This window comes from Dermochelys coriacea, chromosome 14, assembly GCF_009764565.3.
Source record: "Dermochelys coriacea isolate rDerCor1 chromosome 14, rDerCor1.pri.v4, whole genome shotgun sequence".
Taxonomy (NCBI): domain Eukaryota; kingdom Metazoa; phylum Chordata; order Testudines; family Dermochelyidae; genus Dermochelys; species Dermochelys coriacea.
Genome location: NC_050081.1, coordinates 14,885,427 through 14,907,016, shown reverse-complemented (window position 1 = coordinate 14,907,016; position 21,590 = coordinate 14,885,427). Strand labels below are relative to the sequence as shown.

Here is a 21,590-nt window from a genome sequence, read left to right as displayed (position 1 = left end):
ATGAAGAGTAAATGGGAGGGGAAGAATTTTTTAAACGGCACTGGGGTTGAAAGGGCCGTTGAAAATCACTTCCGGGTTGTCTAAGGAGGGGTGGGAGGAGAGTGTGGGTGAGTCCTTCCGGGGCCACTGGGCTATGATTGGCTGGCGTCGGACTGGGTTTCCGGAGGTCGCTGAGCAGGAGGGTGGTGGCAGTCGCTGAAGGTGAGACCAGCCCGGGTGGTTCGGGTTGGGACGGAGACCTCGGCGCCGGCGGGCGGGCTCCGCACAGCAAGGCGGTGTCTCCGGCTGGCCTCCCCTTGGGAGGGGAGTGGTGAGGCGGGCGGGGCTCCCTATGGTCCGCTAGCGGTGGGGGCGACCCCCCCCCCCTCCTCCTCGCAGCGGGCGCTCGGATCCCGTCACCTCCCCCCCTGCTATGCCGGGTTATGGGGGACTCGTGCCCGGGGGGGGGAGAGGTGAGTCTAGGAGCAGTTTCTCCCTTGAGTCAAACCTCCGATGATGTCCTAGCTTGGCGTTAGAGGTGACTTTGTGGGGCTGGACTTGGTGGTCTGTCGTGGCCCCTTCTAGCCCTTGATCGGTGTGATAATTCTGTTAAATCAATGTAGGGATCAGGAACAATCCAAGTCCCCATAGCAAGAGCAGGGTGATGTCTGGAGCCTGACTCTGTGGCTGAGTAACTACGCATTGGTGGTTATAATTCCAGTAACTGGGTAGAGTAGCCTTTACTTTGTCTTAAACAGTTAGATAACGTTGCTATGGGCTGCCATGTTCCACTCCAGGGATGAATGCATTTAAGTCCTGTTGAAATGAACTCTATATATCTTATCTAGCTCAGCGAAGTACTGTGGTGCTCAGTTATTGCTTGTAAAGTGCTTCCCACAGCAACATAAGAAATGTGAAGTGTAATTATTAGCATTACTCTTGGTGGGCGTTAATAGAATGAGTGCAATTGCAGCAAAGAGATAGCTGAAGTGAAGTTTCAGTTGATGAAATTCCCAGACTTTTACATTGATGAAAATAAACTTGCCTGTTCTTCTATGTTCCTCTTAAAATTTAAGTTTCTCTGCTGTCTTATTTTTCTAGAACATAAAAATGGCAGGTCGCAGGGCTACTCTGAAAGCGATTGACTGGATGGCATTTGTAGAGAGAGTGCCTCCCAATCAGAGAGCTATGTTTAATGCCCTGAAAACACGCAGTGATACACTTTCAGCCAAGTGAGTATATTTCAGTGTGAAAAAGTTGCTCTGATGAGAAGACAGTGGCATTAGCAATTCAGCACTGGCAGTTGGTGTGTAGAGTGGCATTCTCATAACTGTGTGCCTGCAATAAGGATGTTAAAATGAGTCTTAATTCCTCACGATTCCTTAATTCCTCCTGCTTTTTTTTTTTTTTTTTTTTTAAACAGCCAAATTCTGCTCTCTCTTGATCTTCTCTGTAGTGCTACAGTAGCTATAATGTTAGTGGGAGTTCTGAGAGAGGTTACATTTGGTCTAATCTAAATAGTCTTTTTAAAAGTGTTCGATTAGCAAGATTTGGCAGTAATAAACAATAGCAAATCTAATGTCCAGTAGTATTCACTATTGCTTGATGCACATGTTGTTTGCCATGGCAAACAAGACTTGTCCTACACTTAAAATTTATACCTGCATTGCTGTGTCATTCAGGCATGTGAAAAATACACCCCCACCCCCGACATAGCTAGGCTGACAAAACCCTCAATGTAGATACAGCTATGTTGACTGAAGAGGCCTTTTGTCAGCATTGCTAGCATCGCTGTGGGAGGTGGTGTTCCTGCGCTGGCAAAAAAACCTTCTTTTGTTTGTGTACATTGTGTTTACACTGGGCTATGCCAGAAGAGTTGTGCCAGCACAGGTTCTGTAGTCATAGGTGGCAAGTTCTATGGGCCCCCTCCTTCTGTACCCCTTCCTGTCCCCAAACTCCATCTCAGAGCCTGCAGTCCTCACCCCCTCCAGCACACCCACCCCCTATTCCAGCCCGGAGCCTGCACTCAGCACCCAAACTCCATCCTAGAACTTGCACCCCCACCCCATTCCCACACACCCTCTCCTGCCCCCAAACTCCCTCCCAGAGCCTTAGGCAGATGGGTGGCAGAGTTTGGGGGGGGCAGGCTCTGGGCGTTCTGGGCACCACCAACATTTCTACAAACCTGCTGCCCCTCTCTAGTGTAGATACAGCTAAGATACCATTGCTTATTATCTTTTTTTTTAAAAAACCCTTTGTCAGCCTTGCAAAACTATAAAGAAAACCATCCCACTCACAAACTCTCCTTGCTTGCTTGTTCATGATGAAAAAACTGAGAGCATTGTACTTGCCAGTCCACCAAAGCAGGGGAAGCAAATGTAGGCATGTACAATTTTGTGTGGCTGCTTTATTGCTTTTCCATGTTAAGGATAAGTCTGAAAATACTGGCAACTAAAATTTAGCATAGTTGCTATCCTGGGGCCTGATGATGGGCGGGTCAATGGATACTGTAGAGTTGCTCGGTGTGGAACTCTCTATCAGCTGTTCTGCTCCACCTGTACAGGTTGACCTCCTTGCCAGAGAAGCCCCCCACTATTGACTGGGTTTATTACAAGACTGCAGTTGCTAAGGCTGGCATGGTGGATGAGTTTGAAAAGAAGGTGAGATTCTCGTCCTCAATTAGATGATGCTGCTGTTTTGAAATCCAAGTGGAGGCTGCTCATATCTGGTGTACAAGACACAGAACTGTGGACTTTTCCTCTAGCAGGCTGCTAGATGAGGTTATTAGGTGGTATTGGCCCAGATCCTGTGCTGTGGTATGCGGCTGCTTTGCATCACACTGCTAGCACAAAGCAGCCCAAAAGCTAGCATAACTAAAAATAGGAAGGGTCATTTTACAACGGGGGATCCTCCAGTGGCATAAAGCTAATGCTTTTTCTCTTACAGCCTGCATAGGTTTTCCTGGCTGTAGGTGTAGAAGTGGCCTGAGGAAAGAGTATATGGTCAGAGCTTTCCCTATTATCTGCTGATTCCCAACTGCTGTATTAGCCTCTTGAGACTTTTAGTAGTCTGCATAATTTAGAGTAGTGTGATGTATGCTCTGATACTTGCCTGCATGCAGCTGGTCCAGTATTAGGAGTGAAAAGGGCCACCTTTGTACATCTCCATTACATTCTGAGCTGTGCTGTGTTCTCCTTGGCTGTAGCCAAGGACCTGGTCCAGAAGCTTACTGGAGTAAAATTTTGCAAATACTATTGAATCATGTGTGATGGCTTGAGAAATAACTCTGTGCTCTCTGGGGAGAGACTGTTCAAACATCCTTTCAACCTTTGCCACTGAAGAGCAGGAAGTAAAAAGCACTGTTAATACCACGAAGTGGTGTGGTAATAACAATAATCCCTTGAAGTGGATGTGAACTTTTTTTTTTTTTTTTTTTTTAATAAATGGGCATTGGGCAAATAATCAATAATTACATAGGGGTTGGTGTCCGAGCTGGAATTAGAATGTAGCAGTTCTTCACTCCTGGTCCTGTGCTCAGTCCACAAGGACCCACTGACCTTTAGAGGAATTCAGGAGCTTCTTTTTTATCTGTATAACTTGACTTGGTTTGTAGGATAAGATAGTAACCTTTTGGCATTAGATTGTTAGTGCTGTATGGAAGCATTAACATGTTTTGGCTCTCTACAAGACTACGAGCATCCTAGTGACAGTGCAGTGCTGAGTATGTTCTGTACATATGAGAGCCAACCAACACTATTTGTGAAGCTGGCATCAAGTTGAGTTGATCTACTACAGGAAGCCAGTTCACTTGGAAGGGTCTGAGAGTGTTTTTGGGGAGACCAAAAGAGCACTAGTCTGGCTACTGGGGAAAAATTAACTCTGGGAGCATGCAGAGCTTTTAATAGAAGTGAGAGGCAATGCATTTAGAATTTATTTTTTGAATTTACAGTACAATGCACTAAAGGTTCCTGAGCCTGTGGACACACAAACAGACAAGATAAATGCCCAGGAAAAGGAAGCTGTAAGTATTTAAAAACTCTTCCCTGCCACATGGTTTCTCTTTGATCTGTGTAGTGGTATAGAATAATTCTGACTTGGAGTCTGCTGGTGGATAGTTGTGCTGAGGTACAGGAGCTGCAAGTCTAGGTTTGTGCATATAGGCATCTTTTGAGCATGAATAGGTTCTCTCTACCTATACATAACCACACTTGGGGATTTAGAGTCTGGAACTGGATTGCAGTTCAGCTTGCTCTTCTGGTGTAATAAACTTGAAATTAGTGTAAGACAAAGGTAGCCAAACTCTGATCAACTGAGGAGCATATTGGCATCTTGTCAGCAGCCCAAAGGATGCACCTAAGTTGCATAAAATAGGCCTGACTCCTTTTTAATGTGCAGTTGGATTTCTTGGAGACTGCAGGGGTCAAGATGGAGTATTGCATAGTGTAACTTCTATTCTGGGGTTCCTTCTCTGTCTGAAAGAGGAGGATGGGTGTAACAAACTTCAGGGTTTGTACTCAGGTCATTGATGTCTTTAGCCAGAGAATTTGTCAGCCTCAAGAGCTCCTTGTGGCTTCCTCTGTTACAGAATGTGTCTGCTTAAAAACTTCTAGATCACTAGAGTCTTGTAAACCCGCTGTTCAAAACAAGTTTGAACAAAGTGGCTTATATTAAGTTTTTGTAACACTTAGCAGCAGAGGCTGAAGCCTATGGCTTTGGGAGTTTATCTGACTTCAGATTCTCACTGCAATCCGTTTAAAAAGGGAGGAGTGGAATCTACGTCCTAACTGATCAGTGCAACAAGGAAGGGTAACTTCAAACCTCTCTCCATCTTTGCAGGCTTTGGGGGGCAAAATCACTTGTCTAGAAAATTACTTAGTAATTGTTACAAGGAACACCTAAGATAACTAACTTCTTTCTGTTGTAGTAAAAAACAATCTGTTTCTTTTGTGCTTTTGAAAGCTCTTTGGCGAAATGATTAAACTGACTATGCACTTAGTCAATTTCCCTCTTGTATCTCACATAGCAACAGGGGACAGAGAACTTGTATTAGAAAACAAACAGTTATTGTAAACCCACAAAAATGACAAGGAGAATCAGGGGCAGATATAGGGCTTGAAATTACTTTTACCTGTTTTATTTAAAGCAGATGCTATTTTAAGGTCAGTGCCTCTTTAAGGAAGAGGTAAGACGAGAATGGTGACTCCCTTTCCCTGGCTAAAGTGAAATGGGATGAGAGTCACAGCTTCACTGCAGGAAACAATCTAGGATTAATGCGCTCACCGAATCCTTTGTTCTCTTGCAGGCTAAGAGTGCTGCTGAATATGTGCAGGCCTCTAAATCCCGTATTGTCCAGTATGAGAAACAGGTAGGTTTGATGGGTTCTACCCTGTGAATTTCATGTTTAAGGCAGCTTGGTATGAAACCTTGTTTTAATTTCTATTTGTACATCTAGTTTAATCTGAATGCTTGCTTACATCTGACTTTAACATTTTCTTGTCTCTCCTCCCACTTCAAGCTTGAGAAGTTCAGAACCATGATTCCATTTGATCAGATGACATTTGAGGACTTGAATGAGGTCTTCCCTGAAACCAAACTGGACAAGGAGAAGTATCCATACTGGCCACACAAACCTATTGAAGACCTGTAAATCTGTCCGAAAGCAGTTTCTGGTGACTGTCAAATTCTCTAGAATCTTTTAAATAAAGTAATTGTACAGGGCTTCAGAAAAGTCTTCGTCTTGATCTCAAAACTAAACATTAAATCCACTAGGAGTTTGGGGGGAGGGGGGGTTTGGTTTTTTTTTAAGTGGATGATGGATGCTGTGAAATAAGCAGGCAATTGGTTTTGGAGGCTCTGCACTCTTTACAGAGTGGGGATAGTTCCTGAAGGAGGACAGGATTGAGTCTTCCAAAGAGGATGCCAAGGTTTAGTATTTGTAGAATACGCTCCCTGTTCTTGCCTTTTAGGTTAAACTCAAGGTTGTTTGGGTGCCTGAGATAACAGTTCAGCAAACCAAGTGACCAGCCCAGTTTAAATTTCATCATTTTTCTGTATTACAAGCACAAGCATCTCTCTGTAACCTGTCCATGATGCCCTCATTGGACCTGGTTAGTGGTAGCCTGGAGGAACCTGTCTCATCCCATCAAGACTAGCACTAATCTAGTCCATTGTGTTATTTCATGTTTGCTTTGTTCCCCCCAGATCTCCATGTGTACTTCAGCACTTCTGAGCGGTACAGCTAAGATGACTTATACCTCCTTCAGTAATTCCCTGTCAACTGGAACATTAGTTCCATGAGTATATTTTATTCAGGTAACTTATTTGCTGATGGGATGCCCTAGGTGTACACATTGCTTTATAAAGCACATGCAAGAACAAGGCTCCTGCCCTGCAGAGCTTGCACTGTTATTCAGACATGCAGTATACAGCTTAATTCAAGCAGGAAAACCTTCTTAGGGAGGAGGTTGAGGCAAGCAAGTATTAGAAAAAGCAATCAGCCCACATTTAACCGCTCCATTGTACAATAATGATGATAAACAGTAGTGATAAAAGCAAATGACTGCAGAAAAGCACCTTCTCCAGAGCTAGCAGAGCTGACTCGTACTCCTGTAGCTCTGCCTGGGTCTCAATTTGCTGCCCTTCCTCATTGATTCTTCCCGTAAGCATGGGTAGTTCTGTATTTCCCTTTCCAAGTGGGTTTGAATCCCTCCTCTTCTCTTGTCCTATGGCCATCTCAGTCAACGAATCTCCTACAATGGGAAGAACAGCAGCCAAATATAAATATCCATTAGGAGAAATTGTGGACAACAGCAGAGGCCTGCATGATGCTAAACTTGACCTTATTTGCTCAATAGTTTTAATAAAAACTTCATACATTTTTCTATCAGAAAACTTCAGAGACTGTTCTCATTGAATGGGCTTGTGGGGTTGGCCAGAGTTGTTGGACTCTGAGTGGGCTGGGTTTATAAATAATAAAGGTGCAGCTCTTTTTTGTGTGTGTGTGTGTGTGTGTGTGTGTAAATATAATATATTTCATTAGTATAATATATGCACCTTGATGACATTGAGTGGTAGGTGTCTTAACTGTTTGTGAATTTATGATCAAATGTGGCTGGAAACACAATGGACTTGGGTTCTAAGCCTGTTAGCATGATTGATTTCCAGAGATAAGAGGCTCCCTACTGACAGAACCCTGACACTGGATACGGAGTATTCAAATGGAGGTAACGAAACACCAACCCTGCTTGCTTAGGAGGTTTCTGGATGATGTTCTAGCTTGCTCGCAGTATCTCAGCAGTTTCATAGCCTTGAGGAAAGGGTGGAGGGGTTTCTTCTTCAGCTGCATTAATAGGCAGGTCTCCAATACACCCATAATCATTAGGACAAAGATACCTATGCAAAACATCACTGCAAAACAAGACAAAGACAATGTGCTTGATCAACTCTTTACCTTACTTCCTCTAGATCCATAATTCTATCTACTGTGTTCTTCTGCTTCACAGAAGAACTATAGTGCCCTAAGTCCAGAAACTGCTCTGAAGAGGGACTTATAGTATTACAGCTCTACTGTAGTGGCTACGTGTTCCTCTTCTTACTATCTCTGAATAGGTGGCATGTTTGTATTCTGTTCTCTTCCTTACATCCAGTGCATGTCCAATATATAGTGACTTTTACTGAATAAAGACAAGTACCTATTATGGGTGGGTCATCGGAAGAAGTGGGAAGAATGTCCTTAAGAATCAGAGCTAACACAGACTCTCTAATGATGAGTGACAGCTGGAAGCTGATCTTGTCCCCAGAAGAGCTGGCACTGAACAAAATAGCCATATCCAATAAGTAGAGAGCACATGTTGGGAAGATAAGGTTCAAAACGTATAAAATGGGTCGCCTTTTCATGGAGATCTGGAGGGAACAAGGCAAACATGAAATAACAGAATGGCCTGGATTAGTGCTGGTCTTGATGGGATAAGACAGATGCCTCTAACGGTGAAGATAAGAATGGCCGTAGTGGGCCAGACCAAAGGACCATCTAGCCCCCTGTCCTGTCTTCTGACAGTGGTCAATGCCAGGTGCCCAAGAGCAAATGAACAGAACAGGTCATCATCAAGTGATCCATCCCCTGTTGCCCATTCCCAGCTTCTGGCAAACAGAGGCTAGGGACACCATTGTTGGACCTATCCTCCATCAACTTATCTAGTTTTTTTAACTGTATTATAGTCTTGGCCTTCACAACATCCTCTGGCAAGGAGTTTTTCACAGGTTGACTGTGCGCTGTTTGGAAAAAATACTACCTCTTGCTTGTTTTAAACCTGCTGTTTCATTGGGTGACCCCTAGTCCTTGTTATGAGAAGGAGTAAAGAACACTTCCTAATGTACTTTCTCCACACCAGTCATGGTTTTATAGACCTTTATCATATTCCCTCCCTTAGTTGTCTTTTTTCCAAGTTGAAAAGACACAGCCTTATAATCTCCCCATATGGAAGCCATTCCATGCCCTTAATCATCTTGTTTCTGAACCTTCTCCAATTCCAATATATCTTTTTTGAGATGGAGCGACCACATCTTCATGCAGTATTTAAGACGGAGGTGAGCAAACTACGGCAAGTGGGACAGTCCTGCCCGGCCCTTGAGCTCCCAGCCAGGGAGGCTAGTTCCTGGCCCCTCTCCCCCACAGTCTCAGCTCGCCATGCTGCCAGCACGGGAGGGGGCTGCACTGCAGGGGAGAGCAGGAAGGGAGACTCACCTGCAGCCCCAGGGGAGCAGGCGGGTGGTGAGGGCGGAGTACTGGGTGGCTGTGCAGCCAGCCAGAGAGAAGCGGCACTTTGAAGGGGAAACTGCCGCTTCTCTCCGGCTGTGTGGCTGCTCCTGCTCCTCCTGAGTCCTCTGCCCATGTTTGCAGAGCTGCATTCTGAAAGGGGCTTTAGAGAAGGTCCTGTCAGGGGGTGGGGGTGTAGATAGAGGTCGGGGAAGTCAGGGGACAGAGCGGGGGGGGGTTGGATGGGGGGGTCCCAGGAGGGGGTGGTCAGGGGACAAGGAGTGGGGGGGGGTTGGATGGGTCAGGGGTTCTGAGGGGGGCAGTCAGGGGGTGAGAAGTGGGATAGGGTTAGGGTTTGGGGAGGCACAGCCTTCCCTACCCAGCCCTCTATACCGTTTTGGAATCCCAATGAGGCCCTCAGGCCCAAAAGTTTGCCCACCCCTGATTTAAGATGTGAGCGAACCATGGATTTATATAGAGGCATTTATAAAGATATTTGGATGGATTTATATAAATATTTTCTGTCTTATCTATCCCTTACTTAATGATTCCCAACATTCTGTTCGCTTTTTGAACTGCTGATGCCCATTGAATGGATGTTTTCAGAGAACTATCCACAATGACTCCAGGATCTTTCTTGAGTGGTAACAGCTAATTTAGACCCCATCATTTTATATGTATAATTGGGATTGTTTTCCAATGTGCATTACTTTGCATTTGTCAACATTGAATTTCATCTGCCATTTTGTTGCCCAGTTTTGTGAGATCCTTTTCTAGTTCTTTGCACTCTGCTTGGAACTTAACTATCTTGAGTAGTTAGTATCATCTGAAAATTTTGCCACCTCACTGTTTACCCCTTTTTCCAGATCATATATGAATATGTTGAATGGGACTGTTCCCAGTACAGATTCCTGGGGGACACCTCAGTTTACCTCTCTCCATTTTGAAAACTGACCCTTTATTCCTAACCTTTGTGTCCTATCTTTTAACTAATTACCAATCCACAACGGGACCTTCCCTCTTATCCCATGACAGCTTAACTCTCCAACTGTGGTTGGAATCCAGGATACCACTATCAACTCAAAGGAGGGAACAGGCCCTAGTGGGCTTCCCACCCTCTAGTGCAGCCCAAGTTTCAAATGCCAGCCTTAAACACTTTATCCTGTCCCCGGCTTTCTTTCCTTGCTTGCTTACCTTCATTTCCTCCTTGCTAACCCCAATTTCCCCTCCTCTCATAGTCTGACCCGTCTTCCACCTGTCCTGTTAGCTCTTCCTTACCTGCCCAACTCTTTCTACCACCTACTTCCAGCCACTTCACCTACGCCCCTTTACCCTCATTTTGGATCGAGCTCTATGTTCTTCTACCCACTCTTGCTATTTTCCTGCTGGTATTCTCTGTATGAATATTCATACGCATGTGCCCATTGAATACCTATGCCCTCACCTGTCTGGTTTTTTTTTCTTCTACTCCCCTAAACACACACACTAAAATTGGAATGGACAAAAAGGTCCATCTAGTGCAGTGAGCTGTCTCAGAGTGGCCTATAGTAGATCTCAAAGGAAGAGGAAACTGCCTTAGACCAAATCCTCAGCTGGTATAAATCAGGATAGCTGCATTGATGTCAGTGGAGCTATAGCAGTTTGTACCTACTGAGGATCTGGCCCCAGCACTGTGGTGTTCTATATCATGAAAATATGTTTTTGTTACCAGTTATGAAGGAATCCAGCGACTTGCCAGCATTAGTGTCTGACCCCATATGCTCCTATGAGAACTGTACTGTAAAGCATGATCTGGCTTTGGTTCCACCCTCTTTTTGACCTTGTCTCCTGCACTGTTAGGTGAGAGATGCTAGGAATGTGGCAGTGGAACTGGTACCATTGTCTTGGGCACATGTGCTTCTGGATTTGTGAGACTGCTGTAGTTCTCCCATTTAGACATGGGAGTTGTGTATTTCCCCCATGAACTCCTTGTAGAACGCAGCATTTGGCATGAGCAGTAGATCGTGCTCTTTCTTGACTTAGCTCAACAGATCTACATTGTAGGGTTCAGGCAGGCCTGGCACAATATTCTGACGCTGCAGAGCTGCCACATTCTGAGACCTCCATTTAGAGGTACAATATGTAACTTTCATTTTTATCAGATCATTGTGTTTTGAGATTTTAAACTCTCACAAAGTTGCTCAGGTAGCAATACTAACCTTGGACATAAGTGAATAATCTATATCTTGCTGGACCTTTTGTTAAAATACCTATAATTTATAAAGCTCTTTGCCTGGTGGGGGAAATATGTATTTGTAATTGTGGGGGTTAGTCCTTTAAAGATGACTAGATTTTGCTTGGGTTGTGTTTTTTGTTTTTGTAGGTGAGCCCTGATGTTCTGAAGGGTGTGTTTTTGATAAGTCAATGAATGAATGAAATATATAGTGTGTGAAATACACTGATGATGCAATACCTCATAGGTGATCACAGCAAACTCTTCCTCCTCCAATGACTCTGTGTATTGTATGATGTTTATGTTCATGAACTTCCATTCTCCATTGGTCAGGTGATAAAGTTGGCTTTGTTTATTCGCCTCTTCTGTTGTCTGACTGGACAGGAGTATAATGTCTGTTTCTGTTTTGAGGAAAGAAAGTGAAGACAGAGTGGTTTAAAGGTGGTTCCTTTCTCAGCGCAGGGAGTTCAAATCTGCTGTCATAGTCCATGTGTGAATTCAGAAGAAGGGAAGAGAAGGTTAAGATCCCCCTCAGTGGGAAAATTATATCTTTTGCCCAAAACAGAGCTAGTCATGTACTTGGAGCTTGATTCTTACTCCAGGATAAACTGGCAATAACTTCATTGAAATCAATGGACCTATATCGGTCTGAGATCAGAGTCCGGCTCAGTGGTCACTGCTTAAATGGGAACAAATGTCTGCTGACAGTAGGAGTTTCATAACTCCATTGGTCTTGGATACTTGGTTGAATTCTGTCTCCCATCTTATGGCCTTGATCCAAATCCAATTGAAGTCAGTGAGAGTCTTCACTGACTCCAGTAAGCTTTAGATCAAGCATTTAGAGGAGCAGTTGACAGTGGCTGTCTCTTCCCTTTGCTTCCATAAATTCTTAGGAGTAGCTACTGTCTGGCCCTCTTCTGCACAGACTCACTACTGTAAGCACATTCCTTTAGCTACAGAAGGATGATCCTTAAGGTGGAAATTGTGCAAATGGAGCATTTTCTTGGGAAAAATATTGAGGTCTCGATACCGACATGACTAGCCCCCTTCCCTGGAATGTTTTACTCCCAGATGTGAACTGGGCTTGTTTACTACTTGCATTCCTAGGAAAGAGTTTCCTCTTCCAATTGCAACTGGCTGACTTTCTGGAAGAGCTGCTTTAGCCAAACACAAGTTATTGGGCTCAATTCAGGGGTAACTGGGTAACATTTAATGGCTTGTGATACACAGAAGGTCAGATTAGATGATCTAATGATCCCTTCTGGCTTTAAAGTCTAGGAATGTCATGAAACATTTGATACCTTACTTTAACTAAACCAATTACTTTTCAAGTGAAACTGAGTTATTAGAATATTTGTAGCTAAATGGAAACCTGTGCTATGCAAACAATAAAAGATCATGCCTAAAAATAAGTCTTGCCTCTCCATTTCTGCGACTACCATGGGGATAAAATAAGAAAGAATGCAGCAGTCCAGACCCTAGATCTCTAGTCAGGAACTCAAAGCTCTAAGTCTGGGTCCCATCCTGCAGCCCTTTCTCAGTCATGTGATTAGTCCTCTCAACTTCAGCCATTGGAGTTCTATTTTTAATCTAGACCCTCATGCACATTTTAAGGACTAGACCTTGCAAACTCTTATACAAGTAATCCCTACTGCAGTCAGTGGGACTAGTCATTTGACTAAGCTGACCACTCCTGGGAATAAAGGCTTTGCAGAGGCAGGTCCTGGATTCTTCCAGACATATACATATAGGAGACTCCATAGTGGGAGATCATGCTATGGCCCTGTTTTCACCTTGCGCCATAGTTTTTTTTAACACAATGGACACTATTGAGATCTGTGATCCATCTAGTCCATTGACTAGTTGGGGCCAGGGGCCAGCACCAGCCAATCCAGTCTAGTTGTAGAAAAATGAATAAGAATGGACATACCTGAATACATAAATGAGGATATGCTCATGTTGCACGTCTGGGTGTCAAATGGAAACTGGTGCATCTCCAAGCTGCAAGTTATGGTGACCTGGTGCTGTTGGGTTGTGCTAACTATGCCGTTGTGAGTGATGGACAGAAAGGGCCTGCTGAGCGATTTCTCTTCATCCACTCTGAAGAAACCAATGATTCAACAACAATGAAGAGTAAAATAACAAAACACTTGTTGCAGATCAAAGACAATATTTTATTTGCAAACTCGCTATTAGTCTGACTTTGAATGGTCAGTGAACCTTACTACACCCACAACAGGAAACAGAAGAGAGAGGGTGAGTGACAGTGAGTAACAAGGGATGAGAGATTTAAAATAAATAGGAGAGAGCAAAAAGGCTATGGGAGGAGATAGGAGAGACGGGAAGAGAGAAAACAAACAGAGAAAGTCTGGGGCGCAGAGAAGGGCTGATAACCCCAATCTACATCAAGATTTGTAGTGCACCCCATTAGCGTGCTAGATGAAACAGAAAATACATTCAAGCATGTATGAACCTCTTGCCCCATTGGATCAGGGACTGTTGGCCTAATTCTGATCTCACACAGCTTCCACCCCCTAACTATTGACTTCAGCTGAATTATTCCTGATTTCCACCATGTAAGTAAGAGCAGAATCAGGCCCTATGTCTTTATTTGTATCTTGTGCAGTGCTGAGCACACAGCTGCTTCTTAACAAATAATCATGAATAATTAACCATTTAGGGACAATACCAAATATCACAGTACAGTGGGCATCTCCTGGACCCCCAGAATAAACAGTGACAGGAGCCTCTAAGACATACTGTTGGAGTCTGTCTCCTTTTGATTGGCTTCCCTGTCTGTCAGATAGTTTTCCCATAGACTGCACATTCTCTACTAGTGCCTCCTCACTTAGGGACTAAAAATCCTCGTTTTATTTAATGAATGTTTTCTTACTGTAGCATGAGATCAGTTAACTGATTCTTAGCTATGTCACACATCCCCACACACATACAATTCACCCCGCAAAACCTTTCCTTATGTGAATAATCCTCACTCAGATGAGTTATCAGAGTAGCAGCCGTGTTAGTCTGTATTCGCAAAAAGAAAAGGAGTACCCGCCTTTTCTTTTTTCAAATGAGTTAGTCGCATTGATTTCAGTGGCTCCCATCATGTCCCTCATAATTACCCCTCTTACAGAAGCAAGTTGAAATTGGCCAAGGAGAGTCTTACTGTTCATAAATGATGATATATGGGGACCAAAATGTATCCACTGGCAGAACAAGGTTGGAAATGTTACAGAAATCCTGAGGATTCCAAGTCACAAAGATATTTTTCCACTTCTAGAGGAAAGAAAAATCACGGAATGGAAACAATTTCTGGACTCACAGCACACAGGAAATAGCTTTGATTTTACAGAAAAAAGCTCTTACTATGGTCACTAAGAAATAGACAGTGACAGTTTGTAGCTTTTCAGTCTAGAGAAACAAAATGGGAAAGTGATTATCATGATTTCATTAACTAAGGTAGGTACGGAGGTTGGGGGCTGTTCAGATGGGTGTCAGAGATATGAGAAAATCAGGTCAGGCCAATAACTTACTGTTCTTGGTCTTACAAACTGGAGAGTAGAATGGGACGGTAAGATTCAATGTTTGGAAAAAATAGTTGCCTGATCAAATACACCTGCCTATATAAATCTGTGCTAGGAGAGGATCCAGAGCAGTAGAATGGGAGAAAAATTACAACATGGCTCAGGAAAATAGTCTACAGACTCTGATCATAAGAACATAAGAATGGCCCTACTGGGTCAGACCAAAGGTCCATCTAGCCCAGTATCCTGTCTTCCAACAGTGGCCAGTGCCAGGTGCCCCAGAGGGAATGAACAGAGCAGGTAATCATCAAGTGATCCATCCCCTGTCGCTCATTCCCAGCTTCCAGCAAACAGGACCCTGGTATATAAGGAGGGAAAAACCAAACAAGAACTGCACAAGTCCTTGCTCACTCTCCTCACTCCCCCCAGCTCCACTTTGCTATAACATCGGATAAAAATGTGGGTTTCCTTCACCCAGGCTAAGCAGAGGGCGGTGTTTCCCTTGTAAGAGGCGCATTTTTGTGCATGTGCAGGAAACAGAAAAAGAAAGATGTTCTGATGAAATCCAAATCAAGGACCAAGTTTCTGATTATTCTTGGACAACTTTGCATTACTTTGGCAACACAGTGTAGCTTAACAGGTCAATTAAAAAGTGGATAAGAGGCTGCTATAGAAATGAATCTTGCCCTGGACTTTGATCTTTTAGAGTTCATTTTAATGTGACACCTGTTCAACATATGATCACTAAAACAGTTTTAAACAACCCTCTCATTTGTGCGGATGTGACAAACTATTTTACACCTGGCACCTCCAAACATACATTGGTCTGGATTCTACTTTCAAACCACAGCCATGAAGTCTGGAAAAGGTCAGAAGAAGACCTAAGGTTCGGGTTCTACTCTTTCAGATCAGTGACAGTAACTGGGGTTACTCCTGATTTGCAGTGGTATGAATGAGAGAAGTCATTCACTCACTTTAGGATCATCAGCTGCCTCAACTTGTCAATTTACACAATATTTCCTACTATACCATAATAAAGAGGTTTGTTTTCTTACCACTGAGAGGATGGAAATCAGTATAAATTGTATCTCCACTTTCAATGGCTCTTTCCAATTTTCCTTGGGTATTGTATGTAGTGGGGGTGCCTTTTCAGAGGAGATATTCAGGTACTGAAGAACGTTGTCATATTTACAGAGCTGTTCTGGGGCAGCACCTGTGGAAATAAAATGAAAGTCTGGTTACATCCAAATTCATTTTATCAGAGCAATACTAGGCAGGATCTTAGCATACACCACACAGCCAGCCTATAGCATGGGAATACATCAGAGAATGAAAGGCATTGGGCTGTAGCTGCTAGAAAACCACTTTCAGATCTTTGTCCCCTTTCACACTGGCAGGACTATGGTGCTTACCTTAATCTTCCTCATTCATGTATGAGAATATAAATTACTCACGAGTAATCCGGCTGGTTTTCCCGTGGTCCTATTATAATTTAACTTACCTGTTGCCAAAGGCAAAGTGAGAATAGCTAAGAATGCTTCCCACATTGTTCCCCTTTTCCTAATGAGGCAAATGGTGAAGCTTATGCTACAGCTAGTTGCCAGTGGCTATCAGCTGATATGCAGCTGGTGATTTGATATTAATCAATGTAGGGAGGAAGCTTATGTAATTGAAGCCTTGGTTTTTTTATGAAAAATTCAGTGATAATGGCACAATGTACTCAACTGGCTCTTGGGATCAGCTCGTCAAATTATTGTTAATGAATTGATGTTATGGGGCCAATGCTGTGGTAGAAATAATTTGCTTTAACCCCATCATCATCACATCATGTTCCCATTATGTCTCTGGCATTTAGGGCAGCAACAAGCTCTTCCACTCCTGTCTGTTTCTGGCAAGTCTTTCAATGGTTCCCCAGTTGTGCCTCAGGTTTTTCAGTCCAACTGCCACAGCTCTCTGCCATGTTGTTTTCGGGAGGCTTTGTTTTTGCTTTCCTTCAGTGTCCATCTTAATGCTATTCTGGTGATGCAATCAGTTTCCATCCGAAGCACATGACCGATCCATTTCCAATGCCTCCTGGCAACGATGGTGCTCAGATCCTCTTGGCTGCAGTGTGTGAATAGGTCTTGGTTTGAGATAGTTCTGGGCCAAAAGATATGATGGATTTTTCTGAGGCGGGTTGTATGGAATGAAGACAGTTTGGACATGTCATGCTTTCTCATTCCCTAGCATTCTGCACTATAAAGTAGTGTTGAAAGTACACAGCTCTGATAAATCTTGAGTTTGGTTTTGGTGTTGTATTTTCATGATTTCCAGAATGTATTTAAACTCCTGAAGGTGTTCCTGACTTTATTGATTTTGTTTCGGATGTCCTCGCTTGTTCCACCATCCTGTCTGATGGTGCTATCCAAGTATGTGAATGTTTCTACACTGGTAAGAACATGATCCTCTATCTGTACTGGTGACAGTGAGGTAACATTAAAGGTCATGATATCTGTCTTATTGCGGTTGATTTTCAATCCAATTTGCTGGCTGAATATGTTGAGTCGAGTTGTTTTTTCTTGTATAGGGTGTTGGGTATGTGTTAGGAGAGCAAGATCATCTGCGAAGTCCAGGTCTTCAAGGGATGAGAAGGGTGTCCATTTAATACCTCTTGGCATATTATTGTTGTACGCCACATTACCCAGTCAATGGCAATGTTGGAGAGGCTAGTAGACATGATATACCCTTGACGTACTCCTGTTTTGACTTCAAAACTGATCAACACTGCATGTAAAGTTGGAATAGAAGCTTCTGATTATGTTGAGTTTACAGAGAGGGCTCCCATATGCCCGCAGAATGCACCATAGGCTAGTCCTGTGAATACTGTCAAAAGCCTACTCAAAGACTATGAAGTTTATATAGAGTTGCCGTTGCCATTCTAAGCATTGTTCTATTATGTTTCACAGAGTGAAGATCTGGTCTGTGCATCCACGCCCTTTCCGAAATCCGGCTTGCTCTTTTCTGAGAATGCTATCAATTGCCTCTGATATACACTGGACTATGATCTTACACAATATCTTGCTTGGCACAGATAAGAGTGTGATACCAAGCCAGTTATTACAATCACTGAGAGTTCCTTTCTTTGGTATCTTCACTTTAACCCCACTGGTCTACTCATCTGCCACTTTTTCCCCTTTCTGATGTAAATAGAGGAGCCAGGATAGATGCTGCTAACTCAGTGCATGGCTACATCAGAAACTTCAAAGTGCTGTTGCGGGAAGTGCGAGTGTGGTCGCACACAAGCACTAGGAGAGAGCTCTCCCAGCGCTCCTGGTAATCCACCTCCATGAGGGGATTAGCTCCGAGCGCTTGGAGCCTGTTTACACTAGCGCTTTCAAGTACTCTGACTTGGTGTGCTCAGGGGGGTGATTTTTCACACCCCAAGCCAGCAAATTAGAGCGCTATAAAATATAAGTGTAGCCAAGCCCTCAGGATTTACCTTGAACACTTCTGCATTCAAGTTATCCTTGCCAGGAGCTTTCCCATTTTTTAAGGATTTGATGTCTTGAATGATCTCTTCCTTACTTAGGGTGTTGTGTTGATATCTTCTGCCTCCCGGATGTTTGTTTTCTCTTTCGGTGGCTCCCTGTTCAGCAATTCTCTGAAATGTTCTGTCCAGCGCATTTCTTGTTCTTTTTCTGTTGTCAGTAGGTGGCCTTGTTTGTCCCTGATGAGAGTGTTTGTTGGTCTCTGTCATTTACCACTGATAAGCCGCATCATTCTGTAGACAGTTCCTTGTTCACCATGAGAACTGCATCCTCTGCTTGTGTTGCCAGATTATCAATATAATGTCATTTATCTGCTCCCACAAGGCCTTTGACCTCCCAGTGTGCCTGGCTATTCTGCTCGTGGTATTTGTCCTTTAGCGTCTGGGATTTTGTGTCTAAAACTTTTTTCTTCAGAGCTCATCTGGTTTCTATGGCATTCCAAGTGCTGGGTGTAATCCACTCCTTGCTTCTCTTCTGCCTGTTGCCTAGACAGGCTTCACTGCTCTGTTTATAGATTGTTGTTACTTTGTTCCAGTTCTTGTTGATCTCCTTGTGATGTTACACCCCATATTCTTCGTAGAAATATTGTTGTGATATGAACATGGCATAACTAAGATATGTTTTATGCATGATGGGTCATGTAAGGTATCTTTGGAAAGGTTATGAATTGGTGAATGTGATTATCCAATTTGTATACATGTATCATTTCTGTATCTGAATATTGACTATGTAACAATTACAACTGTGTGTATATTTGGGGGAACGCCCACCAGACAACAGCCTCAATGGACCATTAGGAAGAACAATAAGACTTGGAAGTTCCCCGGGGTTGCTGCTTTGACCGTACAGGGTCAGGTGATTGTGTCACCTGGTACTAGCTCCCCATCTTGGGCTTTCAGTGTTTTTCCATTAAGATGGGATGGGGGATCAGACTGGGAAACAAAAGATTCCCACCTTATGTAAATTCCATTTAAGGCTGGGGAGTAAGTCAATCAGGACTCTTCTCCATTGCTTCCCTGTCCAAGAAGGAAGATTGCTAAAAACACCTGAAGGGAAAGGCAGGATTAAGTCCAGGCTGATATAGGGGTCCAGTCTGTAAAGACAAAAAGCTGGAACTCTAAGCTACAGAAACTCTGCAACCTGCCTAAAACAACATTTAGGGTGAGAAATTACATTTTGTAACCTGTTTCTTGATTGTATTAAGCTTAGTTTCTGTGTTTTGTTTTATTTGCTCAGTAATCTGCTTTGTTCTGTTTGCTATCTCTTATAATCACTTAAAATTTACCGTTTGTAGCTAATAAACTTATTTCTTGTTTAGTTCAAACCCCTTTTTGTGCAATTCATATCGTGGGGAGGCAAAAAGCTGTGCATATCTCTCTCGACATTGAGGGAGAGGGCAAACTTGTATGAGCTTGCACTGTGCAGATCTTTCTATACAGAGCAAGACATTATTATTTTGGGTTTTATACCCCAAAGGAGGTGTGCACGTGAGTGCTGGCCATTCCCCTAGCTAAGCCCTCCCACACACAGCTGATTTCAGTTTGTGTTGGCAGCTGGGTGTGGCCTTATCCGTGTGTGTGCTGGAGAAGGCTTGAGAGCCTAGCACAGCAAGAACAGGGTGAGGAAACCCAGGCTGGTGGAAAGGGCAGGCTCAGTGAGACCCCAGCACATCAGATGGCACCCCGAAAGGGGGGGTCTAACCTGTCACCCTCCTAATCCGCATTCCCCTCCTCTTCATCAAGGTCTGCAAATGCCTGAGATCTGTTCTTTAACTACAGAACGAAGGCTTTCTGCATTTTGGGGGACTTGAGCTTGTCAAAGTCATAACATCTATGTCCTTTTTCTGGTGGACCCCCACATCTCAGTTTTAGCTTGATGGGTCTGTCACAGGGTGGTGGTCACTGCCAACATCTGCTCCCCTTTTCACTTTCACATCTGTCAGTGAGCGTCGCCATTTGCCATTGCTCATCATATGGTCAATCTGGTTCTTATCTCTGCCATTTGGGGAACACCATGTCAACCTGTGAATTTCACGATGTTGAATTAGGGTTCTGCCAATGACTAGGTTGTTCATATTGCAGAAATCAACAAGTTTCTCTCTGTTTTCATTCATGGTGCCACACCCATGTCTTCCCATTGCTCTGTTGTTTGTGTTGTCCTTATCGAGCTTGGCTCTCAGGTCCGCCATGATGCTAGTTAGGTTGTGGCATGGTACTCTCTCTAACTCTGCCTGTAATGTAAGGTAGAATTTGTCTTTTGCTTCTTCATCACTGTCATTTGTCAGAGCATAGCACTGAATCAGGGCAATATTATTATGTTTCCCTTTCAGTTTGGCTCTCATAAGTCTGCTGCTGATGGACTTCCACTCAAGCAGGGACCGCTTTCTTCTTCAAAAGGATGGCAACACCCTCATGGTGTTGTCTATCATCCTGTCCAGAATACAGCAAAGTTTCTCCGGAGGCTGTTGTTAATCTTCCTGATCACGTCTATCTGCTCTTGCTGACACTGTAGATGTGTCAGCTGTAGAGTCTCAACTTGCTGTTACCTGAGCTAGCTTCCCTGTTTCATACAATGTCTGTAAGTTCCAAAACCCAAGTTTGGTTTTTGTCTTGGTGTTGAGCACTTCAGTCTTCATGCCAGTGGCTTCCTTTTGGCTTTCATCACTAATCCCATAGCCCCCAGGCAAAAAACAAAAAAACCCTTATGCAGAGAAAAAAGGAAGGATTCAGCCTCACAAAGTGTAATGCTAAAAGCTTTAGTCCTTTAAGGGCCAAATCTTGTGCATTTTTATGAGTCGGGTTTAAATCTGAACCCCCTCCACTGACTTGCATGGATTTTCTCTGGAAATGGAGTCCCTCTGGGTTTTCACTGGTCTGACAGAGCATCATTTGGGGCTACACAGCCCAGTTAAGATTCTCTTTTATCTCTCTGCATTCCTGTCCCCATATATAGGCTGCTCGGGTGGGGGTGGGGGGGAATGAGTGACCCTGTGGTAGAAATTTTCCATTTTCTAAACCATCAGTCCTTTCACACCAATGGGGGGGGCAAAGGGGGCTATTGGCCAGGGGCCCAGGTGATTTAAAAGGGCTCAGAGGTCCCTGGCTGCTGCCATGGTAGCCACAGGCCCTTTTAAGTCACCTAGGTGGGCCGCAGGGCACCTAGGCACGCGAGACCACTCTGGGCCCCGTGCTTTGGGGGGCCCACGGACCTGCGTGGTGGTCCCGGCAGTGACCTGGGCCTGAGTGACCCTGTGGTAGAAATTTTCCATTTTCTAAACCATCAGTCCTTTCACACCAATGGGGGGGGGGCAAAGGGGGCTATTGGCCAGGGGCCCAGGTGATTTAAAAGGGCTCAGAGGTCCCTGGCTGCTGCCATGGTAGCCCCAGGCCCTTTTAAGTCACTTAGGTGGGCCGCAGGGCACCTAGGCACGCGAGACCATTCTGGGCCCCGTGCTTTGGGGGGCCCACGGACCTGCGTGGTGGTCCCGGCAGTGACCTGGGCCCCGCTCCACCTAGGTACAGCCTGGCCCTGGGGCCTGGAATTTCTGTTGGCAGGCCTGGATGAGTGTGTATTGGGTATATAAGTAAAGC

At 44.1% G+C, this 21,590-nt stretch overlaps 2 protein-coding genes across 4 annotated transcripts; one reads left to right on the top strand and one right to left on the bottom strand.

Annotated features, from left to right (window-relative positions):
• The first annotated feature begins 46 nt into the window (after window positions 1-46).
• Window positions 47-6,870, top strand: ATP5PD (ATP synthase peripheral stalk subunit d). Of its 3 annotated transcripts, XM_038371128.2 has the most exons (7): window positions 408-452; window positions 1,081-1,211; window positions 2,543-2,639; window positions 3,929-4,000; window positions 5,282-5,344; window positions 5,495-5,648; window positions 6,181-6,870. In XM_038371128.2, exons 1-6 carry the CDS (start codon window positions 423-425, stop codon window positions 5,624-5,626), a joined length of 525 nt encoding a protein of 174 aa, XP_038227056.1. In that variant the 5' UTR covers window positions 408-422; the 3' UTR covers window positions 5,627-5,648; window positions 6,181-6,870. The 3 variants fall into 3 exon arrangements, with proteins under 3 accessions (XP_038227057.1, XP_038227055.1, XP_038227056.1); XM_038371129.2 differs by lacking the exons at window positions 408-452; window positions 6,181-6,870 and adding an exon at window positions 47-201 and having other exon boundaries at window positions 5,495-5,702; XM_038371127.2 differs by lacking the exon at window positions 6,181-6,870 and having other exon boundaries at window positions 186-452; window positions 5,495-5,702.
• On the bottom strand, window positions 6,484-15,810 carry LOC119842706 (5-hydroxytryptamine receptor 3A-like). The gene is made up of 8 exons (XM_038371124.2): window positions 15,529-15,810; window positions 14,316-14,360; window positions 14,116-14,225; window positions 12,877-13,046; window positions 11,187-11,347; window positions 7,671-7,881; window positions 7,219-7,386; window positions 6,484-6,728 (listed from the first exon to the last, which is right to left on the bottom strand). Exons 4-8 carry the CDS (start codon window positions 12,938-12,940, stop codon window positions 6,484-6,486), a joined length of 849 nt encoding a protein of 282 aa, XP_038227052.2. The 5' UTR covers window positions 12,941-13,046; window positions 14,116-14,225; window positions 14,316-14,360; window positions 15,529-15,810.
• Between the last annotated feature and the right edge of the window lie 5,780 nt (window positions 15,811-21,590).

Coding starts and splice junctions, on each gene's coding strand:
- LOC119842706 (XM_038371124.2), bottom strand. CDS start 12,940: ATGCACCAGTTTCCATTTGACACCCAGACGTGCAACATGAGCATATCC. Junction 11,348..12,876: donor ATCCTCATTTATGTATTCAG/GTATGTCCATTC, acceptor TCCTCAAAACAG/AAACAGACATTATACTCCTG. Junction 6,729..7,218: donor AAACCTCCTAAGCAAGCAGG/GTTGGTGTTTCG, acceptor TTCCCATTGTAG/GAGATTCGTTGACTGAGATG.
- ATP5PD (XM_038371128.2), top strand. CDS start 423: ATGGGGGACTCGTGCCCGGGGGGGGGAGAG. Junction 453..1,080: donor CGTGCCCGGGGGGGGGAGAG/GTGAGTCTAGGA, acceptor TTATTTTTCTAG/AACATAAAAATGGCAGGTCG. Junction 1,212..2,542: donor AGTGATACACTTTCAGCCAA/GTGAGTATATTT, acceptor CCACCTGTACAG/GTTGACCTCCTTGCCAGAGA.